This window comes from Rattus norvegicus, chromosome X, assembly GCF_021556685.1.
Source record: "Rattus norvegicus strain SHRSP/BbbUtx chromosome X, alternate assembly SHRSP_T2T, whole genome shotgun sequence".
Classification (NCBI taxonomy): Eukaryota; Metazoa; Chordata; class Mammalia; order Rodentia; family Muridae; genus Rattus; species Rattus norvegicus.
The window spans coordinates 35,706,795-35,734,697 of record NC_141554.1 but is presented as its reverse complement, the minus strand read 5'-3'; the positions used below and the strand labels follow the sequence as shown (position 1 = coordinate 35,734,697).

General features: G+C 42.2%; 1 protein-coding gene across 1 annotated transcript; it reads left to right on the top strand.

Moving 5' to 3' along the window:
- Positions 1-571: 571 nt before the first annotated feature.
- On the top strand, positions 572-19,406 carry Gemin8 (gem (nuclear organelle) associated protein 8). The gene is made up of 4 exons (NM_001007756.1): positions 572-654; positions 8,604-8,642; positions 10,084-10,543; positions 18,829-19,406. Exons 2-4 carry the CDS (start codon positions 8,640-8,642, stop codon positions 19,083-19,085), a joined length of 720 nt encoding a protein of 239 aa, NP_001007757.1. The 5' UTR covers positions 572-654; positions 8,604-8,639; the 3' UTR covers positions 19,086-19,406.
- The last annotated feature ends 8,497 nt before the right edge of the window (positions 19,407-27,903 follow it).

Genomic DNA, 27,903 nt, shown 5'->3' with positions numbered 1-27,903 from the left:
AAAAACAAAACAAAAAAGCCCACTTGGCCTTCTGGTAGTTCATATTTTGTTATTAAGGACTCTTCTGCAAGTCCAGAAAGGCATGGACAGCTGACGATTATGACAGAAATACTAAGGGTACTTTCGTTTCTTGGTCTGAAGCAGTACATGATATATCATGCTAGGTACAAATTAAGGTTCCTAAATGCCAGCCTGAGACAGTTAAATACATAGATCTGAGTGAATCTACATTTTCAAAACAATTTCTCGTCCTCCATTTTAGTGAAGAAAGTGAAAGCTAAAAAAAAAAAAAAAAAAAAAAAACACAAGCAAACCAAAAAACCCGAAAGCTGAAGGCTCCGATTCAGCTCTGCTTCCCCAGTGCCCAATAGGCACTCGGCTCTCCGCCCGGACCGCCAAAACAAACGAATTCCCTTCCCATGAGGCCCTTGGCTCCGTGTAACCACTAGCACGACGTAACGTCACGTTCCAAGGCGGGATTTCCGTCTTCCTGGACGCGTACCGGAAGCTCGTTCCTTGTTGCCCAAGCAACACCACTCTCTTTCTCTCTCTCTCCTTGTGCCCTTCTCCACTCCGCCCCTTTTTCCTCCCCACCAGGAGAACTAGATCCGTTGTTACCCACCGCCTGAGATCTGCAAGCCGCGTGCCCACGAGGTGATTTCGGGGGCTGATGGGTTGCTTTTGGGGAGTAAGGGAGTAGCGTGGCAGCCCCGGGCCTAATTGCCTCAGAAGCTTGGAGTACTGTCTTGGCGCTCAGGCTGTGGCTGTTAATTACCATCACCCGGCAGCATGAGGTGGTTCCAGAGACCCACCGGAGTCCCAAACCCTAACAGATTGTTAAAACTAGTTCTAATTTATGCCCTCAACCCCTCACGTGCTTCCTAATCCTTGAATGCCTGCTGAGAATTCTGTTCCCAGGCCCCCACCTCAGACTCTTTCAATTCAGATCTTTTAGAAGTGACGCTCAAGCATGGGAAGGTTTGGGGGTTTGGGGTTTTTTTGGTTTTTTTTTTTTTTTTTTTTTTTTTTTTTTTTGTTTTGTTTTTTTTTTTTTTTAGCTCACGGTGTAATTCAAATGTGCTGTGGATCACAGTGTTGCAGTAGGTCTATCGGGACACATTCTTGGAGATGTCTAAGTGTCTGGCTTATTTACAAAAGCAAAACAAACAACAAAACCCGAGTTTTCTTTTATCCCCTTTGCAACTTTTGAGGTCTGTAGGTCAGAAATCTTAGTGGATATTATCTTGAGAACATTTGATAGTTGCTATGGGTAACCAGAGTTCTGAACCATTTTCTTTTCTTTTTTTCTTTTTTTTTTTTTTTCCTGAAATGATCGTTACAAACTCGCTGCACAGATTAGGTTCTGGACTCAACTGTTGCTGGGGTTTTTATTTGAGTTTTTGTTTGTTTTTTGTTTTGTTTTTTAACTAAAAGGCAGAACATTACTCAAAATCTTCAGACTAAAAGTTAATAACACAAAGCCTCTATGAATTGTGAGATTGGGATACTATTTGAAAGTACAATTTACGCTAGCATAGTTTGTCAAGATAACAGTCCCTTTGGGATGGCAGTGAAAGAGAAACCATGTAGATATGCTTTGGCAAATCTAACACCTGCAGGTTCACAGTAAAGTGTGTGATCCCTTCTGTTGACTGTTGGGCTGGGAAAATAAATAACCCGAAGTTGCGGAGAGACATTTTCATCCTGAAACTGTTCCACAGCTGCCAGAGGCTTATTTTGTGTTTCTTAAAGTCCAGCATTTAAGGAGCAGTTAAGATAAGGATGGCAGGAAATTAAACGTGGCTGGAGGTTAGATAAGAGTTCACAAGCACACTATAGAACTCTCTAAATTACTTATTTATGTTGCAAAATCCACCCGTAAACCACTTGGACTAGTGAATGCAGACTGTAACGTTTAAGGCCAGATGAATTGAAAATATATTAATGTATTTAGACATTTGAAACTTATTACTTTTTTTAGTTACTATCCCTTAATAATTTGGTGGAAGCACAGGTAGGAGAGAATATTATCAGGATATAACAGACAATCTCAACAATTCCAGTAGCCTCTAAAGGCATGAGATTATACCTGTTATTTTCTCTGGTGGAAGAAAAATAGGATCTCTAAAAGGAATAAATTATAGAATCTATCCCCTCCAAATAAGTGCCCAGAGGAAGTACAGTATGCAGAAAAGAAATTAGCATGGAATTACTAGAAAAGTATTTATAGGAAGTAACTTAAAATAGGTCTCTGGAAAGATAAAAGTGGCTTTAAGTGCCCAAACTAGTCAAGATGTTTGCTGCTGTGCCAGTAATTGTGAGTGTGTGCTCTATTTGGCCTTCCTCTCTGATGGTCACACTAGGATAGGTTGTATGAAATACGTGCCTGAAATGAGACGAGAGTCACCTTCTTGTGAACTGGATTATCATCGTTCTCTGGTGTCCTGGTTTTTCAGCTCTCTGATTACCTGTTATGTTTCTGACTAAGAGTGTCTTGCTCCTGTTGGGACTCCTAGTTCATTTCTGATTGATACTAGCCACACAAAGGATTCAGCGCAATTGCAAAGAGAGCCATTCACAAATCTTTTCTCATCCTTGCTGTTAAAGTAAACAGTACCTTTCTCTGGGTCAAATGTGATTTGTATTGGAAGGGGCAAGAATTGGTATCTATACCCTTTCAGTCTTCTCAACCTACCCCATGCCTGCCTTGTAACAGCACTTGCAACACCCAGGTAAGCATGAACTGGAGCCTGGGCTTGAGAAAGTGAAAAAGGAATTAAATAATCCTTACTTGTCTCCCTCCATCTTCAGCTTTAAAGATGGCTGTTACAGATGGATCTGCTGTATGTTTGCAAGGTAGCCCAGTGGGTAAACTGACACATGCACACAATAAACAAATGTTCTTGTTTTAAAAGTGGAGCATGGACTCCTCCCATGGTGGACGTAGGCCATTTGGACTTGTGCCATCTTTAATGTCTATAAATGACTATGTAGAGACCATACAAAGCTATAGGAAAAAAATCCATGAGAGTGTCAAGCCTGCTATGCTCAACTAACTACAAGAACCAGCTAGAGGTGGCATGGGGACAGCAAGTGTAGGAGGGCAGGAAACTGTCAGAAATCCCCGTTGTATCATTTTTCCTCATTGAGCTAACTACTGGTATTTATGCAATTGAAAGGCATCTCTAATGGGCTGGCATTGTGCATGTTCAGGAAGATTTCTTACAATCACACATGAACTTCTGTTACTCGGGCCTTCATTTACTTCATTTTAGTCCCCAGCATACTCCTTTGTAGCAGGCAGTGTGTTCTGATGATCTTAATTGCATCCCCAGACTGTCAGTCTGGCTCAAAGCCAAATCAAAGGGGACCTCAACAGCAAAAAAGTTGACCCTCCAGGCTGTAGACACAAAGACTAATATAACAATTGATTTTGAATAGCTTCCTTTGCAAAAGTAAAAGCAAATGAGCCTTCATGTATTTAATTTTCAGAATTGTACAAAGATAAAGCAGAAAGGAAATTGGTGTTATAGAATATACATTATAGTTCTGAAGAGGATTTGTGGTTTTATTTTGCTTTCTGGTTGCCATGACACGTCCTACATCCTATAATTATAAGATTATGAATATTCAAGAAAAAATGGTATACAAATATGCAATGAAAAGAATATATATGCCACTGCCTTTCAACAAAGCATTATCATAGGTAGAATATGTTAATGATTTAGTGAAAATAAGTCATTTTATCTGGAGAAAAATGATAAAACTCCCAACTGTTGTTCTTTGTGTATAGTTGTGCATTTAAAAATATGTCTTTCAGAGCAAGCAGAGCCGCTGCCGAACAAATGTGCTTTTTTCCCCCTTTTTTTTTTCTTTCTTGCTTTAGAAAGGCTGTATGGGAAAATATATCATTCAAGACTGGGAGGCTCTGTCTTGTCGGTAGGCCTCAGCAGTGGTTAGTGAATGACCTCAATGTCGTTGTGGTTTTTTTCCTCCCTCCTTTGGTGGTTGAGGACAGACAATGAATGGTCTCTGTATTCCCCAGAGCTCAGCTGGGTGGTGACCATGATGCCATTGTGTTCGCTGTGGAGGGCTGCCCAGTTTGCAGAGCTTCGGATCCGGCCTTCCCTGACATTGCCAATCGCTTTTCTCTCCGTTGCACCAGCCCTTCAGAAGCAAACTTGTTCAGTCCCTGAAGGCTTGTTCCAGAAAGGAGGAGGAGACTATTGGGTCGGGGTGAGGTAGTGAAAGATAAAATGGGACCTGCTGCCCCCATATGCTTGCTTTTCTTGAGATGAAAGCTCTGCTGTAATGCCTGGGAGTACTGCAGTGTTAGTTTTACCAGGGATGCTAAATGCTCTTGTTCAATCCTTCACCAGTTTAAGAGTGTTACCAGACGCCTTTGCAAAGGAGCAGATTCCCTTTGCAAGGAAGACTGTACTCGGTCCAGGTATATCTAGTGAAAACTGCTGTGCCTGCTTCCTCGTGGTCCTGTTTACTATTGACAGGTTAGCAGTTTGTACCAGAGATCATGGCCCTCCTCATGCTTTAGATTGATACTGTTGTATAGGTCTTTTTGTTATTGCCTTTTTTTTAAAGGATGTTTTTATGTGGGTGAGTGTTTTGCTTGCACGTATGCAGGTGTACTACAATCATATAGTGCCAAAGGAAGCCAAAAGATGCATCAGGTCCCCTGGAGCGAGAGTCACAGAAGGTTGTAAGCCACTGTATGGGTGCTGGGAACTGAACCTGTCCTCTGTAAGAACCAGTGCTCCTAACCCCTGAGCCATCTCTCCAGCACTTGTTGGTGCTTCTAATTAAGTCTTTATTTGTCTAAGAAGAGCTTTAATAAACATTTCAATTTCCTCACTTCTTAATGGAAACTTTTTTCCTCTTTTGCTCCACCTCAAATATTGGAGATCACTTGCTTACCAAGATTAGAGTTGATCATAATTTGTTTGTTTGTTTCTGCTAGTCTTATGTAGAGCCTGATAATTTGTGAAAGATATATGAGAGATACATGAGAAATTCCCGCACTGAGTTCTGAGTAGAAAGTGAAGACCACTTGGGATGCTCAGTATATAAAGGATAGAACATATAAGGTATTATCACATTAACTTAAAACTGTAGTCAATAGGAAGGTAGGAAGTGAGTTTATATGTTTTAAAGTGAGGGGTGCTTGTCTTGTCATGTTTTTAAAGCAATATTGAATATCAACATTATATAAAAATCAGTGCATGTGGCCCACAACCCTAAAGTATGTCCTATCTAGACCTTTGCTGAAGAATTCTAGCACAAAATATGAAAAGTGATACTAGAAATCCCAAGCTAAGATGTATAAAGAGTGTAGATTGCTGTGCCTTTTGACATGTTTCTCTGTGCTTTATCTCATTCGACTTTGAGAGACTTCTTTGTAAATTCAAATCTTAACTCACTGAAATTATTAATTTGAATATCTGTAGGATCTTAGGCGTCCTATATCCAGCCCCAGTGATCCTGTACTTGCTGAAGGATGGCACCAATTTGATATAAGTATTCCAGCAGCCAAAACTAATTGAATTCCTCTTCTACTTGGCATTTAAAACCAAACAAAATTGCTGGCAAAGTTCCTGTGGTCCATCATTAACATAAATTGCATCTTCCCTTTACGGCCTAGGTCTTCAAAATGTCTGGTAGCTGGGTGGGGTTCTATAAATCTGTAGAGAGCTTGCTTGTACGAGGATCTTGGCTCTCCAGCGTGACTCACCTTCTTGATGGTGGGCTACACCAGGTTCAAGGTGAACATCTTCTTGTTGGGAAGTAGAAATCGACTTCCCTTAGTGAGCAAAGATGGTTTTCCTGGCTTCTGGCTTGCAGAAATATTTGGAGTGAGCACTGGGTGATCCCTATTACACAGTATCGCTGCAACCCTGCTACCTAATTATGTGCTGAACCCAAATCATAAGCAAGCTTTGTGCAAAGTAGAACTCCTTTGAAGCCCTTTGTAATCACAAACATTGACATTTGAGCTGCTGGGAAAATGTCACTAATTACCCTTGATCGTCTTCAGGGGTTACTGCCTTTCTCATGTTGCTTAACTGGCTAGCTGTAGTAGAAGAGCCTTCACAGTCTCATAGATTTTCAGAATCTGGTAGCACCTGTAAGGTCACATTGGATCTTCGCAATTATAAGTCAAACAGGATTTGGCCTACTATAAATGTTCATTTACAGCGGGGTTTATTAAATTTTGAGTTCATGGGACTTGATCTACTTATGTAATTTGCAAGGCATAGAATGATGTCTATAATCCAAGCACTTTGGTTTGCTTTGCTTGGTTTTTGTTTTGTTTTTTGTTTGTTTTTTGAGACAGGGTCTCGGTATATAGCTCAGGCTGGTCTGGAACTTGGTGCTGTATCCCATGCTGGCCTCAAACTTTCATTTCTGTTTCAGACTCCTGAGTACTGGGATCACAGGCGTGCACTACCATACCCAGCTAGAATGCAAAGCTCTTAATTTCCAGAAGACCCACAATGACTCTTGGACTTCTCTCATTTAATTTCGATGCTATTTGTTAATCTAGAAAAGAAATTTGATTAAGATACACATGGAGTTCACTTCAGTGTCATTGTGTGCTGCAGGCACTGAAAGCTCTTCAGGCTTCAGTGTTAGCAATATGAAACCTAGCTTTAGTGAATTAGCCACTTACAGGCTTCGCCTGATAGTTTAGCACTTGAGTATGCACTGATTTCTACTATAATTGCATTTGCGTTCTATTATGGTGGATGATAACATACCCAATTACTGACTATTTTCTATTTCCTCCATAGCCTATAAAGAACATTAGCTGTTAGCTGAGTTTCCAGGAAATGGGCCCTGTTTTAAACCTTTAAATTACAGTTGAAAAGTGGATCAATTAGACTTAAGTACTCACTACATTTGATAACTTTCTCCTGGTTTCCATCCACTGTATGTGTGTGTGCATAGCCCTAAATTTAGCAGGTACGGACTGTGTTTAAGAGAAGTTTGCAGAATGTCATGTCAACCCTCTTAGCCTTGCCCTATCTGAAAGCTTGTTACATTTCATTATGAATGATTTTCTTTAAGATAAATCTGGTAGCCCTAGATATAGTCAGTGTGACATCTTAGTTTTTAAAGATACTCATGAAGACGTTTCATTGAGGTCATGAAATACAGTTTTATTTTTAACAGTTTGAGGCTTTTGGTTTCATCCTCTCGCAAAGTAGATAAGACAAATAGAGTTTCTTCCTTAAGTATCACATTTTTGTGCTTCTGTTTTGTGTGATCTTAAATTTGCATGCATCTTAAGATACTATTTTTGTTAACTTTGTTTTGAGACAAGAACTCTGTAGCCCAAAATGACCTTCACCTTGAAGCATGGTGGTCTTCCAGCCTCAGCCTCCCAAGTTGGAATTACAAGTATGCACCACGACACCTGATATAACTTGTTAAAAAAAAAGTACATTCTGATGTTGCCAGGCATTTTAGGAATTAACTTTTAATGTATTATTAGTGTGTACGTATGTAGTAGTAATGGCATAGGCCAAGGTCAGAGGACAACTTTTGGGAATCTATCTTGCCACTGTGGATTCCAGGTCATCAGTGTCATGTGATGACCTGCTGGGCATCTTACCAGCCCTAACATTTATTTTAACTGGGTTGGAAAAGCTGTGTAGGTAACGCTTCGTCATGCCTCTAGAGCCTCCTTCTACAAGGAAGCAGGGTTCTTAGGGAAAGAGGAGTGTATGAAACCAAAACCAAAGCTGAGGCTGGAGAAACATCTTGTTTGAGAAAGCCCCATCGTATGGCTTCTAGTCAGTTGGAAAGATAAAGTCTTTTCAAGGTTCAAGACAGCCCAAGTTTGGACTGGCAAGATGGCCCAGTGGGTAGAGGTGCCTACCACCATGCCTGGCAACCCTAGTCAAGTCCAGAGCCCACAGAAAAAAGAGAACTGACTCATTCACTCTCGACTTCCATACTCACGTGCCATGACACACACACAGCACACCCACGTACATCATAAATAATAAAGAAAAGTTCAAAAAAGAAAAAAAGAAGCCAAGGCTATTTTAAATAGACATTAGCCTATGCTTACAACTAGTAAAGTAGGCTGACAGTGGTGGCGCACTTGGGAGGTAGAGGCAGCTGGATCACTCGGTGCAGGGACAGCCTGGTCTATATGGAGAGTTCAAGACAACTAGAGTTATTACAAAGAAACCCTGTCTCAAAAAAAGAAGAAGGAAGGAAGGAAAAACTAGTAAATTAATATTGTAAGCTTGGGACCCTTGTTCTAAGACACATTATTTTGTATACAGCTACTACTAAATTATGTGGTTATGGCTATTTTCATAGACTTTTCTCTCAGTAAACAACTAATAGGTATAAAACCAGGCAGTGTCCTCTGATTCAATCAGACCTAAGGGAGCTTGTTCTCTAGACCACAAGACCACCACCCAGGTGACAGTTTCTTGTTGCATGAAAATCAGGCATGATGCTTGGACAAGGAACAGCCTCTTAAGGGCTATTTTGAAGACCATCGAATAGCTGTGACTGTCCTATAGCAGTAGTGACCAAATGTTCTTACTGCGTTTGTGTTTGTCTTTTAGTTCCCACTTGGACTTTTGCAATCAGAGGTAACAGCAATGGTAAGATTACTTATTTTTCTTAATGTACGCAGTCATTCCAAAAGCCACTGAAATCTGAAACACTTCTGGCCCTAGCATTTGAGATAAGGGACACTCAGTTTGTATATCAGACAACTAAAAGTAAAAACACCATCTTGTATGACAATAGACATATGTCTCAGACATTGAGGAATGAGCTCAGCCAGCAGATTAATAGGAGAAGGAACTCTAGAGTGGTCATTAAAATGAGCACTACAGATAGCCAAGATAACAAATGTCAGAACTTTTATCTGACCTTGTCTTATCAAACAGTAAATGGAAAACTACTTGGGAAGAAGTGTAACCTTAGGAGTGGGATGGGGTGAAACTGGGTAACCCTGGGTGAATATGATCAAAATACATCGTGTACACACATGAAGATGTCATTATGAAACTGTTGTTACATGTACTAATTTTAAAAAATCTTAAGGTAATCTCTTAGTATAAATACTGTGAATAAAATGAAGGCATTTTTCAAAGAAGATAATCTTTGTCTCTGTCCTCAGTGTCTTGGTTTCTTTTCCTCTTGTTGTGATAAAATACAAAAGGCAGAAAAAATTATTTTGGCTCACAGTTCAAAGGTAGTAATCCTGGCAGTAATATTGCATATACAACCAGGAATGTGGGATGATAAATGCATGCTTCTGTTCTATGTATGTAGTCTAGTACCCCTGTGAAGGAATGGTGCCACCCACTGGGAAGATCTTCCTGACTCAATTAACATAATTAAGATAATCCCCCAGGAGTGAACCCAGAGATCTGCCACCCCAATGATGATGATTTGGGATCCTGTGAAGTTGTCAACACTAATCAATTATATAAGCCCCCATAACCTTCAGCTCTTGTTTTTTGGGGACCTGAAGTACAAATAGTCAGGAAATTTGTTACATTTGCCCTCTGCTGTGGGCACAAACCTATTTTACACTTCTGTTTGTAAGCTTAATAGCATCCTCGTAGAAAGGAGTATAGTGGTTTGAGTGTGAAGTGTTCCCTCTAGGCTTATGTATTTGACCACTGGATCTCCAGTTGGTGGTACTGTTTGGGGAGGTTCTGAGAAAGTGTAGCCTTGCTGGAGGAAGTACATCAATTGTAGTGTGGACTTAGAGACTGTATAGCCTTGCCCGACCTCCAGTTCACTCTCTGTACTTCAAGTTTATGGTTGTAGCTGTGATTCAGCTCTCTGCTCAGGCTACTGTGCCTGCTGCTTGCTGTCATGCCTCCTGGCCGTCATGGGCTCAAACCCTCTGGAACTTTAAGCCCTCTAACTCTTTCTTCTATAAACTGTTCTTGCTCCTGGTATTTCATCACAACAGAAAAGTAACTGATAACACTCAGTAAGTAGCTGTCGTTTAGTTGGTTAAACATTTGAAGATTCTCTAGACATTGAACCGTTTGATGTCTGTCTTATATGTCCATTCTATAGGCCTCAAAATGGAGGGCTACTACATCTTGGTATTCTCACCCAGTATATGCAAGATACTGGCAACATTATTACCATGCAATGCTCTGGATGCAGAGCCACCAGAATGCTTACAGAAAGTTCAGGGATTCCTATTTCACTTCCCCATGGTTCTTCCCTCATGGAGTTCAACCCTGGAGCTCCTTTGCTTATGAGACTGGACATCCTTGGAATTCTGAAGGTCAGCACATGGAGTGGCAGGAGTCTCCCTACAGTGTTTCCCATCCCAGAAGCTTCGAGCAGCCTCTGTATAACAGCCGTAGAAGCCAGGCATCCGCAAGAGAAGATGAAGAAGCCCTGTGTGAAGAGGAAGAGCTGGAGTCGGATTCGGATGACGAAGTCGAGTGTGACCTGAGCAATATGGAGATCACTGAGGAGCTCCGCCAGTACTTCGCACAGACCGAGAGGCACAGAGAAGAGCGACGTAAGTTCATACCTGTTACCTGGTGCTCCCTTCACTGCCCTGATGTTTTCATCTTTTTTCTAACATACCAAGTTATTTTATAACTTTTCATTTCAGTCCAGTTAATAATCTAAATCTGGTCCTAAGCTTAGAAAAACTATGGTGGTGTTGTACCTCAGTTAACATTGGTCCTCAGAGTCAGATTATATAGAACTGTTCATTTGAGTTCCTAATAATACATCCACCATTTTGTGAGCATCAGACTTTCAACCAGATGGAATTTATATGTGCGCATGCATGTATACCTTCTCTAACCCAAGTAGCAGATCCTCAAGGCATGAAACTCATTTTACAGAGGAGAAAAGTGAAGCTTAAGGAGGTTAATTACACAATCACTCACTTGCTATTAGCATTCAGCTCTTGCAGACTGTGCTGTACGATGCAGCTTTTCTCTGTGCCATGTTTCTCCCTGACATGATAAGGTTTCCCAACTGCTGTACTCTGAGCACCTCTCTGGGACACAGCCCAGAACCGATCCTATATAGCTCCCTGCAGTATACAGTCAGTGTGAACCTAATAACAAATGCCTCCTATGTATAGCTTTCCTGTTTGCCCCATACTACAAGTCAGAGCTTTGCAAAGTCCCAAAGCAGGAATTTTTCTACTGAAAATTGCCACTGTTCATCAGACCATTTATTATTATAAGTGCCCTTAAAAATTAACAAGTACTTCATTCCCCATTATAACCAGTATTCAGTCTCAAAATGCCTTTCAGTAGGGTCTCATTGTGTATTTTATGTAGAATATTCATTTGGTTGGTTGGTTGATTGAGTTTTTGAGACTGTCTTCCTATATGGCACAAACTGACCTGGAACTCTGATCCTGCTGCTTCAGTTTCCTGAGTACTAGGGCTAATGAGACATACCACTGTATCCTTCTAACCTAGACTTTTCTAGTAAACAGAGACATGGAAGCTTCAACATAGGAACGTTTCATTTCCATTTTAAAATGGCTCTGCCCTCGTAACAGTAGATTAGCCTTTATTAATACCCAGTGGATGCCAGGAACTGAGTGCCAGGCTTAGGATAAAGTATCATTCCCTTTAGTCTCTGCTTGTGATTAGTCTCTAAACCACTTGTTCTCTTCGGTATACTAATTTTCTTCTGATGAAACTGTTGATTTCTTTGCTGCATATTAGAAAGTCTATCTAGGGGCTAGAGAAATAGTTCAGTGGTTAAGAATCCTTGTTGCTCTTGCAAGAGGACCCAGGTTCCATTCCTAGCAGGCACATGGCAGCTCACAACCACCTGGAAGTCCAGCTCTAAGAAATCCAGTGGCCTCTAATCACCTTCCCAGGCATGAGGCTACCAAATGATACACAAACATGCATGCAGTGAAAAAAAGAAAGTATATCCAAACGACTACATGGAAGCAATAGTTTCTGTTTTGCATGGAATACATTTCTTTTTTATTATGTTTATTTGCTTTTCCATGGGAGAATGTGCAGGTCAGAGACATACTTGCAAGAGTTGGTTTTCTCCTTCCACCATATAGGTCACCGGGATTGAACTATGGTCATCAGGCTTAATGACAGGTGCCCTTACCCACCAAGCCAACTCATCAGCCCCATAGAGGACATTTCTTTCCTTGGTCCACAGAAATAAACTTTAGCTTTTCTCAGAATGTGTACACCCCAAATGAAGAGGTACAGTATTGGAGCATGTTCACATATAATTGTAATGCAGTCAGTTACAACATGGGTTAGAGAGCACAGGGTTTCGGAAAACATTACTTGTGAGAAAAGGCACACCTTAATTTTTTTAAAGATTTTTTATTTATTCTATATAAGCACACTATAGCTATCTTCAGACATACCAGAAGAGGGCATCAGATCTCATTACAGATGGTTGTGAGCCACTGTGTGGTTGCTGGGATTTGAACTCAGGATCTCTGGAAAAGTAGTCAGTGCTGTTAACCACTGAGCCATCTCTCCAGCCCCACACACCTGAATTTTTAAGCTTAAGGTTTCAGAAGTAGTCAGTGAACAAGAATTTCTCATTTAGACAGTTCATCATCATCAGTGATCTGTTTAATAAAATCCTTTAGCCTGGACAACAAGCATGTTCTTGTCTGTGAGTTCTGCTCTTCCCAATGATTAACATCTTTAAATGATGAAAGCATAAAACTTGAAGTGGGAATAAGGAATCCTGGATGGTGTTTGGAAGACGCTCACTAGATAAAGTGTCTGTCTCACCAACACAAAAGCTGGCCAGACATGGCATCCACCTGTAATTCCAGTACTTGGGAGGTGGAGATTTGATCCCCAGGATAAGCTGGCTTTCAAGATTAGCTTTCAGGTAGCTCCAGGTTCAGTGAGAGACCCTGCCTCAACTTCAAAAGACAATAAAGGTAGAAAGCAATCAAGGGAGACACCCAACACCAACCTCAGGCCTCTGCAGGTACTCATGCACATAGAGTACAGAAGAGGTGCTGTGTCTCCGTGGTAAGGTGGTTGCCCAGCATGCACATGGTCCTTGGTTCTATCCCTAGCATAGTAAAAAGAAAAAAACAAAAACCCATTCCTTTCGTGCCTTGGAAACACTTATGCTTTCCATTATGTTCTATGTCATCATTTCCCCTTAACACACTTCCTCGAAATGTTAGTGATAACAGTACTTTTTAGAAAATAGACAGTTGTAACATTTTAAAGGTTAGCTGTGGTTTCAGTTATTAGGAAAAATGGTTAGCATTCAAACGGATACATTTTAGTCATAAATAGCCATCAATTGAAACTGCATGATACTTAGAAGGTCTTGGTGTTGTACCAGTCAGGTCTTTATTAGATGTGATTCAAGGGTGGATGTTGGCTTGAAACAAGGATGTGTTCTCAGAGAGTGTGATATTCTTAAATGAAACTGAAATAAAATCCTCTTTAAATGATGTACAGAAGAGTATTACTGATACAGACGAGGGGTAGAGCCAGTGTCCAAAGCAGTGGAAGGATGATTGTTACCAGATAGCTATGGAGAAATGGAACGCTTTGGACTTGGAGGAATACGATCTGTTTGGAATGAGAGAAAAGATAAGTTCACTTTGCTGCTTAGACTACTGTGTTATTTTTACTGAAGAGTCCACTTGTATTCATACATCTCATAGGAAACATGGGCTCCATTATGTTTTGTGTACCCCATTCAGAGGGTTTCTATTCTTGTGTCTATAGTGACTGACCCTTTAAGTCAATGCACTGAAAACCTCTAGTCTGTCCTCTAGAAAACTTAGGGCATATAACAAGGCTTACAGTCCAGTATTTCCTAAGCTGTTTTGGTTTAAATAATGTGGTTAAAGTATGAAAGCACACTGATTGTGACCATTCCAAGTATGCCTTCATCTCCTCTGGTACAGATGTTCAGGAGAACAAAAAAGCATCCATCAAGGTAATGGATGTTGAAGGTCACAGAAAAGTGGAAGGGAGTGGGTAAATGCACTTTCCTTGTCAAAGCTAAAATGGTGATTGTCCACTCCAGGGTTACATTGGATGTGGAACGAGGAACAGAGTAAAGAGACCAATCAATGACTGTCCGGCAAACACCTGTGTTTTGAGTCTGTAGCTGATGAGGCAGAATGGCGTTCTTGATTTACTCAAGATTGTACTGTTGCCATTAACTTTGGCAGCATAGCAGAAAATCTCATCCTTGCTCATCCTAGAAAAAAGAGGGGCAATACCATTCTTTAGCACACATTATTGTAGTGCTTTGTCTCTCAAACTGTGCTGCCTTTGAGCTAATTATGTGTAGAATATTTATTGAGTAATTTCCTGCTGGGCAAAATTTCCCTAAAGTCCAAGTTGCTTCCTGTGATTATTTTTTCCCATTATGGATTATAATTCTACATTAGTAATACCTCTTTTCTAAAATTAAGTTTAATTATGGGGGGAGAGGAATATGAGTGTTAGTACAATGTCTATACAGGCCAAAGGCTTTGGATCCCCTGGAACTTGGAATTAAAGGCAGTTGTTAGGCCCCCTGCCCTGGGTACTAGGAACCAATCTTGGGTCTTCTGCAAGAGCAGTTGGAACTCAATTCTCCTGGTCACAGCATCTTAATAGATTCATAGACTGAATTAAAAACATGTCAAAACCATGTGCCCTAAACCTACATGGAGTTCAGTAAAGTTTTTCCTCTATATCGTATTACTGATTAGCGATGGGGCATGCTGTTTTAATCCCACATGCATATTGTTGTATTGTTTTGTAGGATTGCTGTAGCAAATTATAGCAGATTCATGGCCATATAGCAGAGGTTTATTCTTTTCACATCCAAAATCAAGGTGTCCGCAGGGCTGCCTTCCTACAAAGGCTCTAAAGCAATGGTTGCTAACCTTCCTATTGCTGTGCTCCATTAATACAGTTCCTTATGCTGTGGTGAGACCCAACCATAAAACAACTTTCGCTGCTACTTGATAACTATAATGTCGCTACTGTTAGGAATCATAATTAAATATCTGTGTTTTCTGGTGGTCTTAGGTGACACCTGTGAAAGGATTATTCAATCCCCAAAGGGGTTATGACTCACAGAGAACCACTGCTTAGAACCTTGCTTCGTGCCGTACTTGGTGTCTCCTGGTATCCCTTCACTTGTAGCAGTTTCACAGCCTCTGTCTAGACATGACTGTCTCTGTGTCCTTTTCTGTCTCATATAAGGTCACTCTCAGTAGATTAGGGTAGAATCTCATCATTGTCTTTTATCTGCAAAAACGCTCTTTCCACATAAGCTCTCATTTCAATGCCCCAGTGATGAGGCCTCTTCAGGCCCATTTTGAAGCTGGAATGAAACTTAGACGTTGTTTTGATTTATAGTTAGCGAGTAAATACCCTTATGTTAGTCACACTTTCCATGGCTGTGACAAACATACCTGTCTACTAGGAAAGAAAAACTTACTTTGGCTTGAGAGTTTCAGATATTACAGTCAAGATCAACTAGATGGAGTCACGCCTTGGAGCCTGAAAAACCTTAAAACATCAGGTAGCCATAGCTTCCAATGGCAGCACGAAGAACATGCCTATGCTGACAGGCCCCTTCCTGCTAATCCTAATATTCACTCTGGGCCTTTTGAATGGTTTTAGCATGGTCCTGACAGACGTCCCTTCCTTCCTTGGTTGATCATCTAGAAGTATACTCCGAGACACATGCAGAGGTTGTGCTTTACTATCTCCTAGGGCTCCCTCAATCATGCTGTCAGTCAAGATCCACTGCTATCACAACCGCACGAGAAAACAGTGCTCAGTAGCACGGAATGCTACCGCTGTTTTCAGTTTTAAAATGAGCCAGGCAGTTAACCTTGCAAGGCCACCATCCAGTTGTGTCTCCGTTGTAATGTCGATGTTCCTCAACTTCAGTGGACCGTTCACTGTGCAGTTGGCTAAGCCCTCACCTTACCTTGACAAATGGTGCTGAGGGTTACAGAGCCTGTCTTTACTTGGATGGGAGGAATTAAAGAACAAATAATAAACAGACAGAGTGGAGAGGCCTTCAAGCCCAGGAATTGTTTCATATATTCTTGGTTCCCTAAGTCAATACATTCCAAAATATTTTCAGACACTGATGATTACTACACAGCCAGTTGCTCAGAGAGTATTTGATTTTAACCTAAATGGTTGAGTCTAAGCTCTAAGTCAGTTGATACAGTACTTGCCTAGCCTGGGAAGAAGAGTCTGCCGTTTCATCTTCAGCACTGTATAAACCAGGCATAGTAGTACTCTACTATAACCCCACACCTCAGAGGTGTAGACCATAAATTAAGGAATTCAAAGTCACCTTGGCTACATAACCAGCCTGGGCTAAGTATAGAACCCAGTGCTTGCTTAAAGACTGTATCCCACCAGGCAGTCTAAGCTGTCTTCAAAATTGTGCCAGAAGAAGCAGAGGGGGACAGTTCCAGGACAGAGGTGAAGGAATGATATAAGAGAGAGCCCAGGGGAAACATGCTCCCCGTCTGGGATTCTACCCTAGCTTCCCATCAGAAACACAGGGATTTCTAGAAATAAGAAGCAGACAGAGAACCATCAAGTGATTTTCTCTGACCCAGTTTTGATATTTGTTCTCCCTATAGAAGTGAGGTCAGAGATGAAATGGCCATTTTCCCTGCCACATTCACCACCACACTCCTCTAGCAGAGCTCAGGATGACTGTGGCCTGTACACACCTCTGAGGACCAAACAGCAGAAATACTTATGTTTTCAACTTAGCTGAAATGCCAATGTTTTGTAGGAAATTCTCAGTGACCTGCAATTCATTTGTGACTGGGCCAGTTTTGTGCATCTCCCAGTAAAGGCTATGCATGTTGTTTCTGCTGTTTCCCCATCATTTGCTTTGTCTGCCCATTATTTCCACGGGTAAAGGTAAAGTGCAGATGTTCTAAGACAACAGTGACTGCATATGTGTGTCCAAAGCCATTTTTATTTGTCAGTTTATGTGTATGTGTTTATGTCTGTGTGAGTGAATGCCAAAAGTGTGGGGGTATTCTTAGAGGCCAGAGGGCCTCAGACCCATTGGAACTGGGGTTAGAGGTACGGGTGAGCTACCCATCATGGGTGCTGGGAATGAAATCTGGGTCCTCTGCAACAGCAGAATGCACCTCACAGGATCTCCCTGTGCAGTTCTGGCTGTCTTAGACTCATGATGTAGACCAACCTAGTTTTGAACTCACAGCGATCCACCTGCTTCTGCCTCCTGAATTGAAGACATGTGCCATCAGGCCTAGCTATATCTATTTTTAAGTTTCAAGTTTGTAAATCTCCTCACCACGTCCAAGGTGTTAGTCATAAAAAGGTGGGATTTACAAGGGTGACTGCGAGTAACTATATAAATGTCTTCCTTCACACATGATTAGCTCACTGCTATTTTCCTTCCCAGATACTAGCATTGAGTGGCCGAACAAGGAAAGAGTGATTTATGCCATTGTTTTATTCCCCTACAGCCATCTTGACTCCTTATCTTGAGGCATTCCTCTGGGTAACAATAGTGGCTACAGATAGTAAGCTTCCGGCTATCAATTTTCCTCTTGACAGAGTTGCTTACAAAATGGGTGTGAGCTCACATCCTTCTACCTTCTGCAACATTGCTTTGTTGACATTCTTATGCTGCTATTTACATAGGAATAAGAATTATAATATTGGGATTTGCAGTGGTTTAAACAAAAGGAGAGAAGGGAGAAAGAAATTGAATCTGCTTACTTCACAGGGATTTACTGAATTAGTAGACTTGGAAGCTTTCACCTGTGCTAAGCTGAGACCTGACAAGTGAAGGCCCACACCAAGAAAAGCAGCTTTGTTGTATAGCAGACAGAATGTGAGTCAGATACAGAGGGGCCATGCCATATACACACCACATTTGTCCTAGTAAGAACTACTTCTTGAGGCTTGAGTAGATGGCTCTGTGTAAAGCACTTGTCATATGTGTGAGGACCAGAGGTTGAACCCCCAGAACCCACAGAAATACCAGATGTGCATGGCGGTCAACCACCTGCAATCCTAGGAGCAAGCAGGCTAACCAGACGAGCTGCATTTTGCGCTCTGGATTCAAATGACTTGAGCCTGCCTAGGTATATAAAATGGATAGTAGTTGAGGAAGATTCCTAAAGTCAACCTCTGGCCTCCATGTTCACATACGTGCACACATACAGGCATACCAGACATGAGTGCAAAAGGCAAAGAAAAACTAGGGATGATAAGCTGGCTCAGTGGAGAAGTACACTTGCTGCTAAGCCTGACAACCAGTGTTCGATTCCCCAGGACTCACATAGAAGAGTGTTGTTCTCTGAGCCCCACACACGTGCCATAGCACATCCCCAAATGTAATCTTTAGAGATGTGCTTCTTGTAGCACTGAACTTTGAAGGAAACGTTTCCCTCCCATGGGGAAGCAGTACATGAAAGCAGACAAGGACTGCTTGCCATTCATGGCCAGTCAGATGACACGAGAAAGCAAAGTGCTTTCACTTTTCTCCTGTATCTTCAAGGTCTGCTGTAGAGGATTATTCCGTTGGAATAATGGGCTTCTTGGAGGCATTTTGCAGTTTCTGTCAGTAGCTAGTGGCCTCTAGGAAGTGAGCAGTGAGCTTCATGCCTCAGGATCTGCAGATCAGCTCAGCTGCCCTAACAGTGTCCACGTTTACTATTGAAAAGGACAACAGAGGGAGCTTAGGGACCACAGGCAGCATGTGAGGTGTGGTAGCAGGAGTATCAGTATCTGCTAGAACCTCTTCTTGCATTTGTATATATTTTATGGTCTTAATCATGTCCATTCCCAGGGCGACAGCAGCAGCTGGACGAGGAACGTCTGAATGACTATGTGAATGCAGACCACGGCCTGTACTTCAACCACCACAGGTCAGTGGAGCCCCCGTCTGAGAAGCCCTGGGAGCGGCGTCAAGCAGAGATGAAGCGCTTATATGGAAACAGTGCTCCCAAGATCCTGGCCATGGAGGCTGCTGTTCAGCTGAGCTTTGACAAGCACTGTGACAGAAAGCAGCCGAAGTACTGGCCTGTCATCCCCCTGAAGTTCTGAGGCCTGGGCACCGGGCCCCTAGACAATGCCTCACAGTCCCTGGCCTCTCCCTATTCATCTCTTATGGACATTTTCAAAGAAAGAGGCCTGTATGCCAACATGGCGGACACAGTCTGTCAGCCACTTATAATTCTGTCAGCAGGAGACATACTGTTGCCAACACAAGGAATATTCACTTGACATGTGTATTGCACTGGCCTTGGGTTTTCTCTGTAATAGTCCAGTTCATTGAAATTATTGCCTAGAGGTACTGCCTATTGTTTTGCATTTTAAATTTCCTCCTTTAAACTGTCTAGAATGTAATAAAAGCCACAGGCCACATGTCGTTCATTCCTATATTTTATGATCAGTTTTCATGCAGCCCATGCTAGCTATAAACTCTTAAATCTTCCTGCTTCCACCTCCCAAATGCTAGCTTACAAGTTTGCAACATATATATACACACACACACAAACACACACACACACCCATACACACACACACAGTGGGCTTCTGTCCACATATTTTCTCTGACTCTAACTCTTTGGACGCCTCTGAAAATGATGCAAGCTACAGTTAGACAAGTAGCACTTGTTACTCAATGAGATGTCAGCCCACATGCTCTATAAAAGACCTGAGCATAAAAAAAGACTCTGGACTTGGCAGGTCATTTTGTCTGTGTCATAACTGCCTCGCCACACTGTCTTCATAGCATAAAAAACAGCCTCAATTACTGAATAAACAAATGAATGTTACCGTATTTCAATACAACTTTATTTGTAAAAAAAAAAATCAGGCTAAGGACTGGATTTGATCTACAACTGCTGCTGTAAACCAGTGAAAATCACCCATCTGACATTACTGTTATCTACTCTTCTGTCCAGAACTTGGATGTCAAACAGAATTGATAGCAAACAGTAATTCCCAAACCTGGTCACTTTCACAGTCTCTTGTTGTCAGAATGAACAGTTGAGCTCCTAGTGCATATAGTAAATGCTAATTTGATAAGCAAATACATCTGTGAGAAGGAAAATCTAAACATTGATGGAGCAGTTCATTTATAGAATCCAGCTCCTTTTTAAATAAGTTATTACAGTCCATCGCCAGGGTGAGCCTGTGTTGACCTGAGAAGATTAGCACATCCATCAAAGGTTGGTGAAAAGATTTTGTATTGACATGTTTCTCCCTAGAAACACATTTAGCTTCCATCCAGGCCCTGCCCTGAGACAACCACGTTCCTTTCAGCAGCCCTGGGTGTTTATTTGTTTCAAGCTCTTATTAATGGCATTGCAGTTTGTGCTTAGGTGCTGAAGACAAAAATCAGAATTCACTTGTCCCCAAGACAATGCACAACTGAAATTTTCACCTTTGGTCTTCCTCCTTTTTCTTAGATACTCTAATGCCTAAATGATAAAATCCATTGTAACTCAGGCAAGGCAGAGACTGCCTAGGCAGCAGGTACTTAGCTGAAAGCGCTGTTTTCTATACCTACCTCAGATATGCTACCCTGTCATCCTGCCACTTGCTGGCTTGTTACCTTAGACAATTAGCCTTCCTCTCTCACTATTCCTCAAAATGAGTGGTAGTGGATTTCCTTCACTGCTGTTCTGAAGGAACACTGTTGTGAATAGTACCTATAAAACACATGTTGCTGGCAACACAGTAAGTAGGTGATATGTATATTATATATTCGATCTTTATAAATGTCAAACTATCGCGAGGGAGTCCAGGATATAAAACTTAGAAAGTGAAGAAGTCTTTCCTTGTCCACTCTAGCTTCTGGATAGCTCATGCCCACTTGTAATTCATACCTAGGATAATTGGTGACAGGGTGAACCCATTGCTCACATATTTCTCAGCAAATAATTATTATTGAGTGTATTGACTATCCCTTCCCATTAGCTAGGCCATAGTCCCTTCCCTTGGGGAACTTGCATTCTAGGCAGGGACACAGATGTGTGCACTAGGTTAGTGTGTGTGTGGGGGGGGGGGGAAGAGAACTATAAAAGTAGAAGAAAGAGCTTAGGGCAGGGCAGTGGGAATATTTCTGCCATAGTAAACTGTGCCCAGATTCAGAAAAGTTGGGACGGGGAAGATTTAAGATGAAAAGAGGAGTGTCAAGTCAGATATTTTGAGATGATATCCTCTATCACAGTGACTAATAACCAGAGTGATGTCAAAGTTGAAGAAACAGTTGCTGTATAGAGGCAGACATAAGGGACTCCATGTTGATACTGACAGCTTTAGTTGCATGTTTGTTTCTACTAACAAAAAACTCCCAAACTGATAACCATCTGAGAGCCTACCACGAAAGGCTTCAGTAGATCGAGATGATCTTATCATGCAGGAAATTCCAAGGGGTTTAAGAGCTTCATACCCACATGAAACTCAAGAAGGATGACCAAAATGCGAATGTTTCACTCCTTCTTTGAAAAGGAGAACAAGAATACCCATAGGAGGGAATAGGGAGGCAAAGTTTAGAACAGAGGCAGAAGGAACACCCATTCAGAGCCTGCCCCACACATATACAGCCACCAAACTAGATAAAGATGGATGAAGCAAAGAAGTGCAGGCAGACAGGAACCGGTTGTAGATCTCTCCTGAGAGACACAGCCAGAACACAGCAAATACATAGGCGAATGCCAGCAGCAAACCACTGAACTGAGAACGGGACCCCCATTGAAGGAATCAGAGAAAGGACTGAAAGAGTTTGAAGGGGCTCGAGACCCCATATGTACAGCAATGCCACCCAACCAGAGCTTCCAGGGACTAAGCCACTACCCAAAGACTATACATGGACTGACCCTGGACTCTGACCTCATAGGTAGCAATGAATAGCCTAGTAAGAGCACCAGTGGAAGGGGAAGCCCTTGATCCTACCAAGACTGAACACCCAGTGAACGTGATTGTTGGGGGGAGGGTGGTAATGGGGGGAGGATGGGGAGGGGAACACCAATATAGAAGGGGAGGGGGAGTGGTTAGGGGGATGTTGGCCTGGAAACCAAGAAAGGGAACAACAATCGAAATGTAAATAAGAAATACCCAAGTTAATAAAGATGGAGGGGGAAAAAAAGGAGCTTCATACCCTGAAAATCAAAGGCCAAGCATTAGTGTTCTCCCAGAGCAGATCTCTACCAGAGTTTTAGATAATTTGGGAGCCAGATGCAGAGGCCAGTACATACTGCTTGTCATATACCACAGGCTGTTGCAGCTCCATTGTGAGACTTGCCTAGCATGCATGACCCCTGGCCTCTATCCCCCAACACCATAAACAAGGTACGGTAGTGTTCACCTCTAACTCCAGTACTTGGGAGGTAAAGACAGGAGGATCAAAGAGTTCCAGAGCACTCTCAGCTACACAGCAAGTGTGAAACACCCAGGCTGTCTGAAACCTTGTCTCAAAGAACAGAAACGAAACTGGTAAATCTTATCAAGATGTAGAAGCAGGTAGGCTATTCCCAAGGTTATTGTGGATTATCACACTGCTAGTCAGAACCGCGGTAATGGAAACAATAACATTCTACACCTTTCAGACAGGCAAATGTATGGACAGGCGGAGTCAGGAACTCACACCAAGGGCATCTACCTATGCTACCGTCACTACCATTGGTGTAAATGAAACACCATGACCAAAAGAAAGTTGGTGAGGAAAGGGTTTATTTGGCTTACATAGTCCGTCACTGAAGGAAGTCAGATTAGGAACTCAAACAGGCAGGAACTGGAGGTAGAAGCTGATGGTAAGCCATGGAAGAATGCTGCTTACTAGTTTGCTCCCCATGGCTTGCTCAATCTGTTTCTTTTTGGTAGGTTGGTTAGTTGGTTTGGTTTGGGTTTTTTTTATAGGATAGCCTGGCTGTCCTAGAACTTACTTTGTAGAACAGACTGGCCCCAAACTCAAAGATCCACTCTGTTGGATATAAAGGTATGTGCCACCATGCCCACCATCAGCCTGCTTTCTCAAAGAACCCAGGGTCACCATCCTAGAAGGTGGTTCCTCCTGAATCACTAAGAAAAATGCCCACCAGACTTACATACAGCCCAGTTTTATGGAGGCATTTTCTCAATTGAGACTCCCTCTTCTCTGATGAATAAAGCTTCTATTAACGTAAAACTAGCAACCACAGCCTGGTAGACTATATATAATTTTGTGGAGTTTTGTGCCTGGGCCTGGTAGCCTAGTCAGACTTCAAACTTGCTATGGATCAGAGGATGACCTTGAACTCTTGATCCTTCTGCCTCCATCTCCCTTGCATGCAGACCAGTTTTCAACCCTAAGATTAGACAGCTGTTTATGGCCTGGAACAAAGAGCCAAAAGTCTCTGCATAAAGGTGAGCTTTAGGGCTTTAGTTCCAAGTTGGGAAGGTCCAGGGTGCTAAAAGCCTCTTAGTGTTGCTCTGGCAGAATCTTCTTTTTTTTTTTTTTTCTTTTCTTTTTTTCGGAGCTGGGGACTGAACCCAGGGCCTTGCGCTTGCTAGGCAAGCGCTCTACCACTGAGCTAAATCCCCAACCCCTGGCAGAATCTTCTTAAACTCTTGGCCAGAAAAAGAAGGAGAGCTGGGAGGGGTGGTGCATTCCTTGAATCCCAGCACTTGGGAGGGGGAGCAGGAGATAATATTAGTAATAAGGGGACAGAGTGGGAACTAGATAGACCTGGAGAGAGCTAGCCCTAGGCACTGAAGGGAAAAGTCTGGGTATAGAGGATGTGAACACAGATCTCACCAGTGGTGTGGGACTACTTAGTTTTAGGCTCTTCTCCAACATGGCAATGGGGGACTGAGCAAATATGGTACAGTGAAAGGTCGCATGAAGGGAGGGTTGATCCTGTATTCTCCATGTGTGTTCTGTCATTACAAGGAACTTTATAAGAAAGAAGGATAGTCGATTACAGTATAAAAGGAAACCTAAGCAGAAGTCTGGGGCATGGCTGGAAAGAGTGAAGGACAGCTACGTGCAGCCTCCAGAAATTGTATGTCAAGAAAATGGATTCTCCTCAAGAGCTTCTAGAAGAAATTAAGCTTTTTTTATGCCTTGACTTTAGCCCCATGAGACTCAGGAAGTGTAAGAGGTTGTAGCTGTGTGCCTCATGCTATTGTGTTTGTGGTAATCTATCAGAGAGGCAACAGGAAACTGAGATGGGAAATGTGTGGTTGATTGGTGATGCTGCGTGTTGAGCACTTCGTGTGCACTACACGATTTGGTCGCAGCACACCTCTGCAGTTCAATCAGTCATTGCCCAGATAGAGAAATGGACTCGAAGTTGCCCAAAGCCCACAAACGGGGCCACATCAGGACTGAAGTTTTATTGGTGTCTTGAAGCTTTCTGAGTTTTTGCCTCTGTACTCTGCTTTTCATCTGCAGTTAGGGGGAAAGATTTGAGTTAGCCCCATTTCTTGGATTGGGAGACTTGAATATCTCTCTCCATTGCCTGGAATTGTAGATGGTCATTTGCCGAAAAACTGAAAGAGAAGTCTGAGCCGTCAACTGTGAGTATTTGTAGGGATAGATTTCATGGAAGTAGAATACACTATTTAGGGAGGTGTCCCATTGCTGTGAACAGACACCATGACCAAGACAACTCTTCTAAAGGACAACATTTAATTGGGGCTGGCTTACAGGTTCAGAAGTTCAGTTCATTATCATCGTAGTAGAAAGCATGGCATCATGCAGGCAGACCTGGTGCTGGAGAAGGAACTGAGAGTTTTACATCTTGATCTGAAGGCAGCCAAAAGAAGAGAGAGACTGGCTTCCTCAGGCAGCTAGGAGGTGGATCTCTCTTCCACACTGGGCGGAGCTTGAGCATAGAAGGAGCCCTGAAAACCTACCCTTACAGTGAGTGACACACTTCCTCTAGCAAGGCTGTATCTCCTCCAGTAAAGCCACACCTCCTAATTGTGCCACTTCCCATTCGACAAGCATGTTCAAACCGCCACAGATGGCTGCGAAGGCTAAAGAGGAAAAGGGAAAGAGGGCTGGTGGTGGAATGTAAGAAAACCCACGATTGGAAGAATAAGTGTCTGGAATAGAAACCTCAAAAGCATTATATTAGTAAAAGAAGCCAGATACACACACACACACACACACACACACACACACACACACACACACACACTGATATGAAATGTTCAAAGTAGACAAATCTGCTGAGTCAGTGTTTGCCAGGAACTAGAAAGTGACATGATACTCTTGCTAACAGTCCTTAGGCACTGATAGAACCGCATGATAGAATACAGTGAATGTGCATGAGATCTAGATAAACGTAGGGTTAGAGTGGACTTATATGAACTAATCCATTCATGGGGACAGAGCCCTAAAGATCACCTTAAGGTTCCACTATCTCTTAATTCCTTGTATTAATGATTAATTTCTGACTAAATTTCAGAGGAAAAAAGTAGTATTCGAACCGGAGCAGGTTTTCTGTGTTCTACCATGGACTAGGTGAGCAGCCGTCAAGTCTTTACAAAGGCCTAAACTGAACAAACCCATGTTCCACAAAGATCCGTTTGAAGGCAATAACAACAATGAGGATCAATGGGACCTGAGCTGTGAAAAGGCAGTAGAGCAGGGGACAGAAGATAGATGTGAGAGATGGAGCAGAAATGACAGCTCCATCTTTCTAGGTGTTTCAGCCACTCAACAACCCTTTGAGTACTCCAAACAATACATCAGAGATCTTGCAGGCTTTGCCTATATCTCACATCACACCCCCACCTCCCTTAGTTACCGTTCTGTGGCTGTGAGGAGACCCCGTGACCAAGGAATCTTATAAAAGGAAGCATTTAACTGGAGACTTGCTTACAGTTTCACAGTTCTAGGGAGTGAGGTGGCAGGCAGGCAGGCATGGTTCTGGAGATGTAGCCAAGAGCTCACATCTTATTCAGGAGCTTCAGGCGGTGGCAGGGGGCGGGTGTGGGGGGGCACTGGTGTAAGCTTTTCCAAACTCAAACCTACTCCCAGTGGCATACCTCCTCTAATAAGACTCCACCTCCTGGGGCTGGGGATTTAGCTCAGTGGTAGAGCGCTTACCTAGGAAGCGCAAGGCCCTGGGTTCGGTCCCCAGCTCCGGAAAAAAAAAGAACCAAAAAAAAAAAAAAAAAGACTCCACCTCCTAATCTTTCACAAATAGTTCCTCTGACTGGGAACCAAGCATTCAAACATATGAGCCTATGGGGCCATTGTCATACAAATCTTAATATTATCCAAACACCACCATCTGTTTCAAATCAGGAATCACTCAATAGCTCGCTACCCACACTTACTTTCTTATAATCCCTTCTCCACATAACTCTCTGATTTGGTTTGAATATAAAATGTCCCCCATAGGCTCATGTGTTTGAACCTCTTGTCCCTAGATGGTGAGACTCTTTTGGAGTGTTGTGGTACATATGGGAACTGAGACCAACCTATTGGAGGTAGCACGATTTGGGTAGACTTGAAGGCTATACATATTTTTTGACCCCAGTCTAAACTCTCAGATTCTTAGGCTGACCACCATGTGAGGAGCTCTGGTATACCTTCCTGCCACCATGTTGCTGCTTTGCCATGCCTTTTCCACTATGACACACTGTGATCCTTTAAAGCCATGAGCCAAGATAACCCTTTCCTTCCTTAACTTGTTTATGTCAAGTATTTTGGAAAATACCACTTATGAGAAAAGTGAACTAACAGACCCTCTAGGTATCCACATAAATCACCACACACACACACACACACACACACACACACACACACACACACACACACACACACATGCATGCATTCAGAGAGAGAGAGACAGAGACAGAGAGAGAGGAGAGAGAGAGAGAATATTTTTTGGGGGTCTCATTTGGTTTTTTTGAGACAGTGTTTCTTTGTGTAGCCCTGAATGATTTTTAAATAATTATAAAATAAATTTAAAATCACAAGTCTCCACTTTTTAAGCTCTGTGGAGAAGTGAAAAGAGCATAGTCATGAGCATGCTGTTTGAGAAACACAAATGAACAAGAGTGTGTCTTTCCACAATGTCAGAATTACTAACAATAACTTTACAAGGTGTGCTGATTGTGTTGACATCAATCGCCAAGTTGTCCTACTTTACTTAATACTGGCCATTTTAGTCCAACTTTATTCACACACACACACACACACACACACACACACACACACACACACCCCACCCTAGATGTCTATGAGGTCATCTGCATCAATGTTAGGTGTCTTCTTCTCTGTGGTGTCCAGATGAGATTATTGCAATCTTTCCTGCATCTGGTATATCAAATAAGTTCTTGGGCTTTGTTATCCTGCTGTGATTTGTAATATTCCCATGTCTACCTATAGTTCCAGTGTACTTTGATAAAATCATAGGATGACACCTTTTTCTACTTTTAGGTATAGGTTATTTAACAACCTGTGCCTTTTGGATGCTGTGTGGGACAAATGATGTTTTTTAGGTGTCCTTCAAGGTGCAGAGTCATTTGCCATCCTCGAATAGAGTCAAAGGCTGCTTATAAAATGGAGTCTCTCAAGGCAAGGTACAGTCTGAAAACCTGGTTTTACATAAAGCAGGGCACAGCCTGGTCTCAATAGCCATTATCATCCTTACCAAACAGGAGAAAGGCAAGAGGACTGTGTGTAATATGTTCTTCCTTAGCAGTGCATGGTGGGAAATGCTTATAATCCCTGCAATCAGGAGTGAAGTGCTCAGAAGTTCAAAAAGATATATAAGGATTTCAAGACAAGCCTGGGATATGTGAATGGAGGTAGAGAAGAAAAGAAGGCACTAGGCCTAGAAGACATTCAAAAGACATCAAAAGTAACATAGCTGACTGGTGGTGTAGCCTGAATAAACAACTCGGATCCCCG